We start from the raw sequence: 16198 nt of genomic DNA, 5'->3' as shown, positions 1-16198 counted from the left end.
AGCTAAAAACGACGTGCACAGCCATCCTGAGATGAATCAAAGCATCGTGATCAGATAATGCCCTGCCTTCTGCACCTTAAGGAGCAACCGCTTCAAAGCATCTCCAGGAGTTCCAAGGTTAAGAGCATCCATTTTCATGAGATCATCGGCGCAGACTCTGCGTTCTGTATCGACGTTGCGCTTAGCCCAAAAATGAAAAGGTTAGGAGGGGTTGAAATACACACAAACCACCTAAAAACATTAAGCGATGAGTTGCTACAGGACGTCTGTGCTGACCTTCGCTGAACTAGCCAATGCGCCGCCCTCCAGCTAGGTGTACCTCATATTACCAAACACTAATCTTTGATCACAAATCTATGAGAGTATCCTGAAGGGACAGATGAATGTAACGGATGCTCATTGCACGAGCGCGGCGAAACCGCGAGTAGACAAAGAGAGCGAGTGCTTCAGCCGCGCTGAGCGTGTTATCCTTACCTCGAGGGTTGTTGAGCGCAGCTTCGGTGGCCTTTCTGCCCTCCCCACAGTGGCTCTGGTCGAATGGCAGGCATTGCTCCCCCGTCCCCGCCACTACTTCAAGGTTGCGTGCCGGATCCTTGGGCTGCCCAAGGTTCCTCACTCTGTAAACCCTGCGGCTGCTCGTGTCAGACACGTAGAGGACCTCCCCCACTGGGTCCATGGCCAGATAATACTTGTGTGCGGGGCTTGTGCTTGAAAGACAAATCAGACAAAAAAAAAAAAAAAAAGTAGTGAGTGAGGTGAAGCGGTGCTAGATTATGAGATTTTCCTTTTCTTTTTTTTTTTACAGAAACACAAGCAAAACATTTATCTGTCCTTCTTTCCTAGACTTGTTAAAAAATAAACTTCTGCTGATAGAATCGAGGCCCATTCTGAAAAATAAAAAAATGTAAATGCTTTTGTGTAAGTTGAAGACTGGATATTTGGAGGCAATCAGGTTACATCACTAAATAGCCTTAATATGAGACTCTGCCTGCGCTGAACCAAGATTAATGTCGTCTCATTTACATAGTGCAGGTGGGCGCCGTCTCAGCGGCCCAATTGCAAGCAGTGATCCCATTTTTAGGATCGTGCTATAAGTAAAGCTCCTCATTTTCTAATGCAATAATCATCATTTATACTCAACTGATTTATGGTTATGTGAAAGAAAAAAGTTTCAATGACTGTACAGTCGTGGGAAAAACTAAGTGCCCCCCCATGGTCAAGAAGCCTGCTGAACCACCTCTAGCAGCGGTGCCTTGAAGTAGTTATTTGCCGTGCGGCTTTTATAAGTGACTTCTTCGCACTGCGTCTGCTCATTGAAGTTTGCAGACATTTGTTCTGGCGACTCCTTTGCAGTTCTGCAGCCACATTTCGCTCAGCTTAAGGTCTGGACTTTGGCTGGACTGTTTTCTTTGTCCTCCATGCTGCTGAGGCCTTGCAGCTGCGTTTGGGATTGTTGTCCTGCTAATGATCCCGTTCGGGCCAGGCTTTAGCTTTTAGACAGTCAGTCTCACGCTGGACTCTAGAATACCTTTGATATACACGGGAGATCAGCAGTCGACTTGCTGACCCCAATGTGTCAAAGTCCTCTGGCTGTAAAACAAGGCCAACCTGACAGTTGGTATGATGGTGTCGGTGCTAGCATGCTTTGTCTGGCTTTCTCTAAACAGAGTACTGTGAATCTCTAAAGCCCTACTTCGGGCTGGACACGTCCAAAGGAAGTTATTCAGAAAGTCTTGTGGTTTATTCAGATGCAACGTTGCAAACCCGTCATGCTGTCATTTGCTGCCAGGCTTTCACCTGGCAACCTTCCGAGCGAACAGCACTTGTTCCCCGTTTTGTTCTGTTTAACATTTAACATTGTGATGGCTGCGGAGGCTTGAGACGCCGCTCCCGGCGTTCCCTTTGAACACGCACCTTTATGCTTCAGAAAAACAAACTTCCAAAACACTGCTTTAAACCACTGCAATAATATAAATTATTGTGAGTGCGTTGCTCAGCGGCAGAGCAGCACTGCTCCAGGCCAAGCTGTCCAACCAGGGATGCGGCCTTGCACTACTTGCAGTTAAAGATGGAATAATTTAGGTGCGGTGGTACATGTCCAAAAACACTAAAACAGAGGAGAAGCCAGCAGAATATCAGTATTTGGGGCTTTTGACGCATGATTAAAGACATATTGTGAACAAAACAAAAAAAAGCTATGATTTGAAAGAATATATAGCAACTTGGGAGTAAAAGGTGAGTTACATTTCAAATGGTAGTAGTTAATAAAATCATCTTTCTTTATAGTACGTTTGCTGTGACATCCTTGAGCACAAAGTGATGGCTAATGATGACAGTTTTGTCAACAACTGATAACCTGATTAACCTATTTGTGAGCTTAGTGTGGCCTCCTCAGCACTCATCACTCCTGCTTTTGGCTCTAGCTCCACAGAGAGCACAGAGCTTGCCATCTCCCATGTGAAAGCTGCTTCAAAGAGAATACTCTTTCCGCTGGCGACCCTTCAACACGAACCATGATAATTCTGTCTTTTTTTGAATTGCACAGCAATAAAACAACAGGATTTAGTATTCAAACAGAGGCTGACATGCTGCAATGTCCACGCCTTGGAAGGCTGACAGCTGGCGAAATGTTTCCAACTTGTGAATATTGCTCCTTAACGTAGAATGATAAACTTCAGGTCGTTGAGAGACAAGTTGAACAGAAATACATATATACAGCTCCACAGAGGGGACATATGTTTCTACATTTAACCCATGCCTTAGAAGGCAGTGTGCTACAGCACTGAGTGGCGCACAGGGAGCAATCTGCGGTCAAGGCCAATGTGAATGGGCAGCAGGAGCTTTTTTCTCCATGGCCATTGCTAATCTCTTTCTGTCTTGCTATTGTTTTGAGACACACCTAGATCTTCTAGACCAATAAACTGCCAAACTCCTGATTTTATAGAGGTGGTCAAACTTCTTAGGTATCAAACAGTGCTTTAGATTTACAAAACATGGGTGCTATTCTTCCTTCTACGTCCCTTGGAAGAACATATGACTTAGGTTTTCCCGTGATCATACTGAGAGCCATGAAAACTTGCTTTTCCCAGGACTGTACAAGGAAAAAAATCCAATAAAAAAATAGTTACAAAATAATCTGTTTTTACCCTGTATCTTCAATGTTTTACTTTCAAAAGTCATAGATTCACTTTTTTGACAACAGAAAAAAATCTGCTACTTCCATCCTATAAACTACAAACAATCATTTTCCAATAGAAGTATTTCTGTAACTAACAACCAACCAACAAAAAAAAAAAAAAAGTGTCATATATGGAGAACCGCTATGGCAAACGCTTTGGGAACCGTAAGCTGACAGTACTGTAATGTTGCTCTTTTTCAGGCAGGCTCTAATTTAGCTGCATTCAGTGGCTCTCTTTACTCTTGCTTTTGGCCCATTTTCTTAAACAATCTGTTTCCCTTGTTGCTACAACGAGTCTCCTATTCTGACTGTGAGCTGTAGTTGACATTAAACTCAAAGTAGTTCTCTTGGAAATGGTCAAATGTTGAGTTTGTAGACCTTGTGTTTCCGGTCTTTATTCTGCTGTCGTGGCCTGTAGAACGCTCTGACTTTGGGCACTCTGTTAATTGCCGGTATAAAATGAAATCAATTTGCTCTGTGCTGAACTGCGGCACTCTGGGACACTGCAGCTAAGCAGTCCAAGGACAACTTAGTGTTCACCATGTCTCTAAGTGAAGATGGAAGATGGTGCTCTTTTCCTAGAAGGCTCGATTGTTTTCTCTAATAACCTGCTGCAGCACAGCACATTTTCTCAGGACTGTTTTACATTCTATGAAACAATGAATATACTCAGTCACAACTACACGTCAAGTCTCTTTTGTTCTTTTCCGACCTTTTGATCTGTTATTTTAGTCAGTTTAGTGTCAGAATTGTACTTGTTACCAAATTCAGGCACTATTCCTTGAATAGTATACAAGCCTCTTCTCATCAAACACCAGATTGTTCTCGTTATATCAAAAAGTAAGTAACCATAAAGCTATAGTTGGTAATCCTGTTCAGAAACACTTGGTTATACTGGCTAAAATGGTCCTTCCATCATGACAGTAGTACCGTAAATACATTATGTATTCAGAAAAAGGAGGTTTAAAGTAACATCAATCTCTGTGGGAGCTACAGGCCTGTAAAAACTCCTGTTGTTTGCACCACAAAACAGGATTGGCCAGAGGTTTGGTCCTGCTCTTACACCCCTCTGTCCATCAAGTTCCAGGGGGATCACCTTATCTATTGGTTGTCCCACATGTCAATCATTCTGATGAGCTCATGTTACGCTAGTTTGCGCGCACGTTCCTTGTTAGTTCTCACTTACTGGCTGTAGATGCACGCTTCTGGTGTTTATGTAGCCAATTAGCTTAGCGGCTAGCTTCAGTGTTAGCCGTTCACTGCCGTTCACGATCTTGTGCATGCACACTTATTCAAAAATTGACTTTTGAATAATTTGAATAATTTTCTTTGTTGTAATGCAACAAAGAAAATTTTTTGCTTGAACTGTAGTTGTTTTTTGTTTTCAACCCAATGGTCTTGTAAAACTCCTGAACCTGCTTACATCCTTTCGCGGGTGAGTTTCCACTTGTAATTTGTTTTTCTGGCTTAGGCTAACAGGAACCCATCACATTGCTTTGCTGTAATATATTACTTTAATCTTGTCTTATACTGAATCAGCAAATGCCTCATAAATAACAAATAGATAAGATTGTTTTCTTCTCTTTTTGTTGACGGACCTTCCAGACTAATTGGGTCCTATCGGGCAGAGACGTTGCAAAGGAATTGTAAATTGTATGGAGGAGTTGAAATAGTGCTTGAAGTTGTTTTGTCACAAGCAAAGATTATGTTCAAAGGACTTGAAGGTTGGCGCGCCTCTAACGAACGGCAATGACGAGAATAGCTCCTAGTTTTAAAGAAGCGAGGTAAGCGTGGAGGCAGGAATCATGCACTAAATGTGTTGATGTGTCGTGTCCATGTTTTAATTTAACCACATTGGGGTTTGTTTAGGAGCTTTGTTTGGTGCACCGAGTCTGGATGACAGTGTTCATATTTATTCAGATTTTCTGCCCGTACATAACTAACACTGTCAAGTCTGAATACTTATGGGCTATTTTAAAAGATGTTTGTGAAAGAGAATTCAGCTTATGTCAAAGCTTCTTTATCTACAAAAGCATGTTTATATTAGGCATGGGAATCATGTCGCTATGGTTTAAAGTATTTTACTTTTACATGAGTTGCCACAGAAAGTGCCTCCATGACTCGAGCTTTCTTTTAGCTGTATGGAGCATAGAGGGAGTCAGTGCAGCAGTGCCACTGCTCCCCTATATTGCCGCTCCCAACCGAATCCTTTTAGAATTAGTTTATTATGCGTTTATTACTGTGTGTGATATTATATGTGCATGTTTGAATTCATGTAGCTAACCTATTTTGATGTGGGGTGTGTTTTTTTTTTTGTTTGTTTTTTTGCATTTTAGGATTAATTTTAATGGTCTTTTCTTGCTAGATGCTGGGGGAAAAAAAACAATTCTAAGTACATTTAATTGGCAAAAAATATCTCATTTTATCTAAAGTGCAAATGAGTAGAATTTTTTTCCACTAAACTAACAGTAAATGTTAACCTTATTATAACTGTTCCATACTGCTGCAGAAATAATATAACAATCATTAGAATACTGTTCCATTTCTGTTTGAAATGAAATTAATTAGATAATGATTTTTGTGTGTGTAAATAGCATACTATAAAACCATGTTTTTTACTTAACATTCCCACTTGGATTTGACCTTTCATCTGCAATAGGCTCTTTTCTGTCTTACTTCAAATGGTCTTGTTGTACACAAGATTTTATCTTGTGTACAACAGACAGTCATTGCCATCATCAAGACTTTTTTTTCAAATTCAAGAACTTTATATTGTCTGGTCACAAAGATGCCAACACATAGAAACCATTCCTCCTAAGACAAGTCAGATCAATTGTTGTTGTTCAGCTTAATAGTCAGATGTTTTTATTGAAAAATCCAGAAAGCTTTAAAGTAACCCACAGATCATAGCTGATTTCCAGTGAAGACAGGAGAGTGGGAGTCCTAACCAGCGCAAACAGCTTCAGACAGACCAAAGTAAGGCACTCTGTTTATATTCTGGGTTGGTGGTTCTGGTGCTGGAAACTGACAGATCATGACCATTTTATTATCTTCCATCTTTTTTTTTTTTAATACAATGTAGAACAAATTGTAAACTGCAGGTTTCAATGAGACAAACGATAATATCAATACATTTAAACTTTTAATCAGTTAATCAGCAGGATGTTGCGCATTGAATTCCAGTTCATTAAGACATCCACCTTATTAATAGTCTGTAGACTAATTTGTGTTACATTCTTACTGTCGTGTTCATCATTAGTGAGCAGATATTTATTGATTAATATTGACATGTTTCTAAGTAAATCTAATAGTTAACCCATACCTAGCAGATATGTCTATGCTCATTGATTGCCTTATGCTAATGCTGAGGATGTATGGTTTTATGTGAGTTTAGATCTCATTGGCTGAGATCATCTATTTGCCAGCGTAAGTTACATTTATTCACATGTCAGGCAGAAACAAGGAGCTGCACGCGTAAGTCCACGCATGTAGAGCAAAGGTGAGGCTACAACTGTATGTTCCATGCATGTGTAATTCTTACCATAAGCTACATCCTCACACATTTTTTTTTTTTTTCCAGATCTGACACCTCCAAGACCACTGGTGCATTTTCAAAAACGTGCCATATTTTATCACTCATATCTTATGCATGCATGTATTCAAGACAGTTTTCTGCTTTTGATGTTAGGTGGTGTATATTTTATTTGATGGCTTTCGCGGTTATTTTCATCATTTTTCAGGCACGTATTTGCTCGGGTACAACAAACAAAGCCAGTGACAGGAATGGAACTGCGGAGCTCTAACGCAGAGGGGGAATAATGGGAAACCCAGACAGCTGCTGCAGCTAAAATGTGACCAAAGCCGAATGAGTCATGTGGACGTATTATTATTTTACAAAAGGCGGAGGGGTTGCTTATTTGGCCGGTGTCTCAGAGGTGAGGCCTGTTTGTGTTACCGTTTCATTAGTCGTCAATGCAGGCCTCGCGCTCACGTTTAGCATACTGTGAACATTGATTTAATTTACCCTCACACTGACTGCGGGCTGCACTGTACCAGCGCACAATGAATGCCAACGCTGTCAGCATTCGGCTGCAAATGGAGGACTTGACTTGCTGATGTACGATGGCTGCAGTCCATTAATTACAAAACCTTTGATTTCAGGAGTCTATTGTGTTTGACTATTGAGACCTGAACACAATGACCTCCCAAAAAATAAAAGGGAATTTAAATTTTGCACTTTAAACGCAGCTAACTGAGTTCAAAGCAACACTTTGTACTCCGAAATCCGATGTCAGCTGGGGTCTGGTCAAAGGCTTGCTGCTAATTAAACCTGAAGACATCCAGTTAAAGTGTTTTTTTTTTCCTTTCCTTTGCCTTTTTCTACGGCCATTCGATGAAAAACACCATTCAATGGACGGCTGAAATGTCAGGAAACAAATTATGTTTGCCGCGCTTTTGCATCTTCAATATTTTTGCTCATTTAAAACCGACAAACCTCTTGTGTTCCGGCTAATGGGTTTCCTAAAATGTCCCTGTGATTCCGACCGCGGCTAAACGCTTCTTTCCCTGCTAACCTTTACTATTAAAAGTTAAAACATCCGTTTGATAATGGCCTCCGCCTTCCAGCAACCCTTAAAAACAAACCGAGAGAAAAATAAAAAAAATCCCCAGCACAGACGGGGGGTGCTGTCAGTCATCTAGTCCATTAAGAGCATAACTGTTTACAGAGTTCAGCCCCTGAACTGCACATCCATAATTTAAACTGGATCCTCTGAGAGTTTTTCACTGACTTTCAGAGTGTGCCCACAGCTCAGCACAGCTTCTTGAGCCTCTTGAAGCCACCGAAAAGCATTTGTACGGTGCATATTCCTGTCTGCAAATCATTCCCCTGGCACTTTTCTTCTGTTCAATCCCAGTGCTTCTGAACGCATTCGCCCTCTGCGGGGAAAATGAGCAACAACAACATCACTGGCAATCCCCCTCCAGCCCTTCCTGGTTCCTTCCACATCTAATGGCAAAACAATGATCAGAGTTGATCTACTGCGGCTACTCGTTTCTCCCTCTCTCTCTCTCTCTCCGTATCAACCATTTGGGCGCTCGGATAACATACTTAATCAGTCATCCTGCTTGATCAGAGTCATAAAGGGACAAGATAGACAGTGGTTTTGAGTTGAGCACTTCCTGTAGTTTCCCTTCAGCAAGCACCTGGGTTTGAAGCCCCTTTTTAGCTGATAGGCACTTTGAGGGGAAGAACGCATGGCTGAAAAGCTTTGAAAGTTGAATAGCAATGAATTATTAATGTATCCGACTTTGGTAGAACAATGGAAGAGAATAAAGAAGAAACACTAACACACCGCCAACTGCGGCGCAAAAAAAAAGAGGGAATCGGGAACTAAAAGCGAAACCTCCAGGGTGGGAAGAAAGAGTCTCCAAAGTGGCATAAGAAGGATCCGGTTCATGCAAACCAAACCAGGGATCGTCTATTTGCATGTAACCCCCCACACGTAACAGGTCTCCTACTGCCCCCGCAAGCGCCTCCGAATTTTGCTGCATTTTTCAGGCGTCTTAACAGTTCGCACTGTTTTATTTCGTGTGGATTTAAAAAGATAAGGCAAAACTGCAGACCCTGGACATTTAAAGCGTTTAGCAAAAAATAAACATCCAATCCCGTCCAATTTAAAGCATGTGTTGATAACCGCATTTTAGCCGCTTGAAGCTCTTATGCGGTCCCTCGTGACTAAATGGTTTGTTTGCGGCAGATATTGACTCTCTGATTCATGTAATTGTTTTAGATAAAACATCGCTTTTGTCCACTTTGCGTTGATTGAACGGTTTATGCCTTAGATTTTGCTATTCTTTCTTTTTCAGTGCGATATCTACACTGCTCTGCTTAGTCGCTTCAGTGCCTTGCAGGTTTTTAATGCCCCTAAAACCCAGAACTGCGTTTCATCAGGTTCTGACTAACCCTAGTGAGCCTCATCAGGATTGTATGTTACAAAAAAAAATCTGAAGAGTGTGGTGTGAGCTTGTGTTCAGCCACTATAGTCCCGTGGCCTCTAAATAAAACCTAGTGGTATAGTTGTAACTAGATGGTAACCAGGGGCCACCTGTGTGTTCTTTGATTACAGCGTAAATGCGTTTTTCCTGTTTTTTTTGTTTTTTTTATTAGAAATACATAAAATGTAACAAATACATTTAGGCAGGAAAAAAGAAAGCCAACACTTAGCAACAGGACAGGAAAGCTGGCTAGACCTGATGAGAAGTTGGGTGGAGCTCATTAGAGGTCAGTAGGTTAAGACAACATGTGACAACATCCTTCCAGCAAAACAACGACAGCAAGAGCTGCACTGGAAAAATTTCCACCAAAGTATATTTAGGTGTTAGAATATGACATTTTACTTAAAATCTGTAGAAAGAGTGGAAACTTAATGTTTCCATCTTATCCGAGTTTGTTATATTGCAAGAAAGAATGAGCAAAATATTCAGTGTCTAGATCCACAAAGCTGGTAACGAAGCCTAAAGGGTTTAGAACTGTGATTACAGTGAAAGGTGGTCCTACAAGGTGCGGACTCAGAGGGGCTGAGTCCGCACTCTGTTCAGATTTTTATTAGCAAAAAGCTTTAGGAACCATGTATCATTTGCCAACCTCTTCACGGTTGTGTTTTACTTTGTGCTGGCCCGCCACACAGCTTAAGTTTGTCGTCATTATGTTACTAAATTTGGAGAAAAAATAAGAAGTTTACTGTGAATTAATACTTTTCCTAGGCAGTGTCCTTTTATGTGTTAGAGTTAAATCTTTTTTTTTCTTTTTTTATCCAAACCCCTGCTTTCGCCATTCACTTGAACGGCTTCACATCCTTTCCAATTAAAACTCTGGCAACTGCAGCGGTGCCCTGCTGAGGTGGACCTACCCCCAGTTGGGAAACAATGGCTGAGGCTTTATGGACTGAAATTATACCCCAATTTCCATATTTACATTTTTGCAGTGCTTGCACACATATACGCACAACGCTGTCCAATAAAAATGCAAACATAAACACCTACCGATGTTATCATATTCACATTGGCCTGTAACCCTAGCATGTTGCAAATCCAGTCTCCTAAAGAAGAACTCGGTGTTTTGAAATTGGATAAACCGCCTCCCCCACAAAAACACCCAGAAGCACACTGAGACACACATATACACACACACACACACACACACACACAAATGGCTCAATATGACCCAAGATAGCCGAGGACACACACACACACACACACACACACACACACACACACACACACACACACACACACACACACACACACACACACACACAGAACGTCTATAATATCTGTCTAATCTTCTGTCAAACACAGCACAGAGCTCATACCACCATCAAGCTCAGGGCCAGGGATGATGGTGAAGCCATTCCCAGACTTGTGCTTTTATTTCGGCTCAGGGAAACGAACGAAGCCGTGTATCCCCCCCCCCCCCCCCCAACAGACTTTTAGTAATCCCCTAAAAATGAAATCCTTGACATTTTGGCTGATTTCCAGTGTACAAATTTAATATTGCCTCGCGGAATCTTAAATGGGGATTTGAGAGCTCCGACTGCAAAAGGGAGTGCATGTTGTCGATGCCGGCCGGCTCGTGTTCGCTCGAGAGAATGCGGGGGTCAACGCAATTTGCAGGAAACAGACCGATCGGCAGTGCAAAGAGACATTTTGCAACATCCTCCGCCTTTTTCTCTTGATACAGGACATGTGTTCGTGGTTCATCGTACAAGCGTACAGATAAGCGGCTAATGAGGAGTTCTCACCTGTGTCTGGTGTCCCGGTTTCTGATAATAAGGCAAGCAGGGGGTGTTTAAAAGACACAAAGAAAACATTGTTATTGTGATGCAGAGGGAAAAAAAAGAACAAGTTACAACAGCAATACACAGAAGGTAATACACAGTGTGAAAAACAGAAGATAGCTTGTCCAGGTTAACGCTGAAGCATCTGAAATCAAATATTCACTAAATATGAAAACCCACAAGTTTCAGCATTGGGAACTAAACCTCGTGATTTATACATTAATGGCATTTAAAAAGTATCCAGGAAACTAGCATTTCTTCCTGCTTGCAGATAACACTTTTTTTTTCCTAAGAAGAGCTTCAATATATTTTAGAAATTCCATCTGGTAAAGTGGTTAGGCTCTACAAATGGTTCTATTTGGGTTTTTTTCATTTGGAATAAAACAAAACCTATTCCTTTTGGCAACCGAGAAAGAAGATGCGATTACCATGGTAGTGGATTTTCAGTAAGGGTTAAGTCTTTGGGAGTAATTCCAGACCATCCAGTTAGTTAGAAGTGCTGTATGCTGGGACGTGAAAGAGTTACTTGCTCAATCACAGATTTCTGGGATTCATACTGATCTGCTTTCTTCTGTTTTTGCTGTTTTGACACAATTATATTTTTAACCTAAATGCGCCAACTGGAATGCTGAGTAAAATGTCACTAGGAACCCCTAGGCTTAATCCTGCAAACCCTGACTTAAATAGAACCAGTTTGATGTGATAAAGTAGGTTAAAAGATCCCACAAAGCAACAAACCGTGCACCTATCTAAAGAAATTGATTTAAGAGTGCATTGGCAGACGGTCCCCGGAGGACCCAGGGAGACATTTAAAGCGTGGCTGGTCTCACATGTCTCAGTTAAGGTTAGAGTTCATGATTCAACAAACAAGAAACAAGAAAGTCGGCAAAAAAAAAAAAAAATGGAACCCACAGGAGATTTTCAAGGTGAAAACCACCGCTGGCCAGCGTTCTGACATCTGCTGAAAAGTCTTCTTGATTATTCTCACGACTTTTTGGAAAATATTCTGACGAGAACAAAGTGGAGGTAATTAAAACGTGGAACTCATCTATCTCTGCATCTCTTCATGTTGGGACTTTGAGCTTGAGTTTCACAGCAGGATAAGGATTCCAATCAAACAAGCAAGGCTAACTCCAAATGGCTAAAAAAAAGGGGTTTTGAAGTAGCCCAGTAAATGTCTGGATTTGTGCCATAATCCCTCCACAGTTATGTAAAAGACCCATTTTCAAATATCGTAAAGACATGATGAAAATTATGGCCCCGAAGGTGGACAAATCCAGGTATTGGATTTAGGGGCAATTACTTTTTTCTTTTTTTTTTTTTTTAACAAAGGGCCTTTTTCTCTTAAAAATTTAATCATCTGAAAACTCACGTTTTATTTACTTAGGTTATCTTTGTTTAGTATTTGAAGATCTAAAAAAATGTGTCACAAAAAAGCAAAAGCAGAAGCTGCAAGGGGGATTTTTTCCTTTTTTTTTTTTAGAACGGAAATGAAATATGTCCAATAAAACTGGACTGAACTGAAATTATGGAAAACATCAGAGTCCGCAGTCCTCTCATAACGTGGGATTAGGCTTGATTCAGATGGTTGTATTCTATCACATTAAATATTAAGTTAAACAGGAAGCTTTTTGGCATTTCCTCTCAGGGATGGGGAGGTATCAGATAGAGACTCTGTGAAACCAGAAATATTAGTCAGAGGTACAATAATGACAGCAAATGAGAGAGTTAAGTTACATAAGGAGAGCACTCTACAGGACAAATGACTGTGCAATCCCATCGAGATTTAACGCTTGAGAAAATACAGAAATGGAGAATGTAGTGCCTGCAGCACAGTAGGAGATATCATCATAATCCACAGAAAAAAAAAAAAAAAAAAAAACGAGTCTTTGTTTCACAGAAAAGCTTCTCTCACATCCTAAAGAGGTAGATTAGGGCCTATGATGTCTGAACCTCACATTTTCTGCCTTTGCATAAAAGACAAACTTCAGAGCCTTCAACTGAGATCAAACAGATCAGTGGTGCTGATGCCAGCCAGAGCTAATGCAAAGCTAACCCTTATCAGCTGAGCTCATTTTTCTTAATAAACATAAGAAAAAAAAAATGGTGAGACCTGCACCCACAAAAATAAAAAACTTCTCAAGGGCTCGACTCACTTGAGTTCCAGTATGGTCCTCGTGTATCCATCCGGATGGACCCTGCGGATGAAGTTGAAGTCTCCGATGTAGAGAGAGCCGTCGGGCCCGCTGGCCAGCGCCACGGGGGCAAACAGCATCATGTCCCGAGCTGCGCCGCTGCAGCTCGGGCCGCAGGGGACGCTGCGATAGAAGCCGTTCCCCATGACGGTGCTGATGACTGGAGGCTGCTGGGATAGGAAGACGTTTTCTCCGTTCCCTTTGTGGAGGATTCCTGGGGAAAGCGGAACGCAATACATCTTTAAAAGCCCTCAGAACATTTTTGCCTGATTCAGTGCATTCCCACGGGGTAATGCGATCCTTTTTTCCTTTTTCCGTTTCTTGGCAAAAGTTTCAAAAAACAGGCGTAATATCAAACGGCACATTCAGCTTTTTGTACTATCTAAATTTCTAATACTTTACTGAATTATTCTTAACATTTTTATGTGCTTCTTCAAGATTATGGCAGCTCATAAAAAGTCACTCATTGTATTCATTGTGACACTTTGATGCGCGCGTGTGTTAGTGACCTCTGTAAAGACAAGTTTTCTCCAGGCCAAACTGAAGAGTGCACCCACCGCTGCGAATGTTGAGGGCATGGTGTTTGTCCAGGGACCATCCTCCAAGATTAGAGGGCACCAGTTCAAAACCATGCATCAGAGCTGTCCTCCTTTCCCAGTGGATGACTGCAGGACATGACTCATACTCATAACCCACCGAGACTGGAAGGCAAACACACAAACGCAAGAGAGCACGTCAGTTTTGTGCAATAATGATGTCTCTGCCAGGCACAGTGGTATCACCACCATCAATGCACACCAATGGGCTACGAGTTTACAGTTTCACAGCTGCAAATATTTTCATTTTCTGCCTACTTTTTTGATATCCTTTTAATGAGCTGCCTAAAAATAAAAAGTTTTTTCTAGCTGTAAGAGGCCAAAAGAAACACGCCGCTGCTCCTTCCTGACTGGTTACAGCCACTGCTGGTCAGGTACCTAAAAGAAGGGTCAACTGATTTTCCTTAGGTTAGAAGGGAGCAGATAGCCCAACTAATTAACTAGCAAATAGCAGCTTTTCCTACTTGTGTTACTGTATAAAAGAACAGAACAGCAAATCAGTGCACAATAAGGATGTTTATTTGAAAATTACTCATTTAATTAGGTCTGGAATACCAGTTTTATACAGACCGAGTACAAGTACAAGTACTTCAATTCAATTCAATTTTATTTATATAGCGGCAATTCATGAAACATGTCATCTCAAGGCACTTTCCAAAGTCAAATTCAATCAGAATATACAGATTGGTCAAAAAAAATTCCTATCTAAGGGAACCAGTTGATTGCATCAAGGTATTGATAAGCAGCATTCACTCCTGGAGAAGCGTATAGCTACAGGGAGAGTTGTCTGCATTGTACATGGCTTTGCAGCAATCCCTCATACTAAGCAAGCATGAAGCGACAGTGGAGATCAGTATCTTCCAGTGACGTGCAGTCAGGGGAGGCAAGTGAGGCCAGGTCTCACTTGTCATCATAGAAAGAAAGAAAATATATAATGATGATATAATATAAATTGTGATTCACTCAGTCTTTTTAATTTTTCATCTAATTTCATCAACTTTGATCATATTTTCTTTAGACTTTTTGCTATTTTTCATGTAAATCCTAGGTGGCGCTTGATAGTGAAGCCGGTGAGGCCGCAGCAATCTTGGCCTCTCCCGGGATTGCGCAATCCCATGTTAACTGCACTGGCTTCCATTCTGTGAATGCATCTTCCTGTCTCTAGATTAAGTTAAATTTTTCAAACAGTTATGAACCGATTTTCCATAAGTTTATGTATGTGGATAGCTTATTGTGTTTTGGTCATCAAACTGTGTGCAGGTAACATGTTTTCGTGCTGCTGCGCGATCATAAACTGCAGAGAACTGGTTGTAGGTGAGGCCGGCAGTTCCTTGGCCTCTAGGCAGGGGGCGCTCAAGGGACACCGCTCCTGATCCCAAAACTGTAGAGTCACAGCAAGTTATGGATGGTTTATTAGCGAGTTTTGCTAAACAAGTAAAGCACTAAAAAGACTCTAAACATACAGCTGGAACGGGACTGATCAAGGAAGGCTTTCCTCCCTGGCAGTGATCTCCACTGAGACTGAGAGACTTTTAAAACTGAAGAAGATAAAGAGAACTTTCACCGGAAAATGACCGATATTTTTGTTCAGAAAGAGCGCCGCATGGACTTAATTTATAAGTAGAGGTAAGACAGCGATAATTATTCATGTTTTGTTTTTGTAATGAAATGTGCATAATGTGGGTTATAGTTTTTGAATGTGTTACAAATGCAGAAATCCATCATAACTCAAAAACCGTTACCAATCACATGACAATTTTTTTTTCATCAAAGAACCAATATTTTTCCATGTATCTTGGTGAATTGATTTGGCTCAATCAGTCTCCTTCAGCACTTTGCAATGAGTCTACTCTGTAGAGTGCATATATTTGTAAATCTGACTCTGATGACGTCAGTTCCTCACCAGCTATGAACCCTACCGCACGTCACTGGTATCTTCAGTTTAGATACTTGCCGATTCCAAGTACCGATACGAAGTACTTAATAAATTGGTACTTATAGATCACAAATATTTTAACTATATCATTGACCAGTAAAAATGACTGACCATCAAGGGCGATGAATACGGTTAGAGCTTCAGTTATCTTCTCTCCTTTTTCTATGGTAGGGTCAGAAAACAACCTCTTGGTGTATATCACCACTACCTGGTATAGAGTGGTATAGAGTATAGAGAGAGCCCAGCCCAGGAGGAAAATTGGTATCGGTTGGTATCTGCCCGATACCGGTATCAATATCGGTATCAGGACACCACTACATTTAATGTTTTACTGTTAACATTTATAGTGTTTATAATGTTAATATTCTATCAGACTGTTACTAATGCATGGTCTTTACTTAATTTTGCAGCTGTAACAATTTTATTCATAAAGAATAGGACAGGCATTTCGTGCA

General features: G+C 41.0%; 1 protein-coding gene across 1 annotated transcript in view; it reads right to left on the bottom strand.

Annotated features, from left to right (window-relative positions):
- Positions 1-16198, bottom strand: part of tenm1 (teneurin transmembrane protein 1) — a 298417-nt gene that overhangs the window by 76806 nt on the left and 205413 nt on the right. Inside the window, exons 19-22 of the mRNA XM_036127074.1 lie at positions 13769-13912; positions 13173-13425; positions 10981-11001; positions 475-707 (exon numbers count right to left, since the gene is read on the bottom strand). Of these exons, the coding sequence (XP_035982967.1) occupies positions 475-707; positions 10981-11001; positions 13173-13425; positions 13769-13912 (651 nt within the window). The remainder of the gene's footprint in view (positions 1-474; positions 708-10980; positions 11002-13172; positions 13426-13768; positions 13913-16198) is intronic.

Source organism: Fundulus heteroclitus, chromosome 23 (genome assembly GCF_011125445.2).
Source record: "Fundulus heteroclitus isolate FHET01 chromosome 23, MU-UCD_Fhet_4.1, whole genome shotgun sequence".
Lineage (NCBI taxonomy): Eukaryota > Metazoa > Chordata > Actinopteri > Cyprinodontiformes > Fundulidae > Fundulus > Fundulus heteroclitus.
Note: the sequence above shows the minus strand (reverse complement) of the source record. Positions and strands in the feature narration are given on the sequence as shown.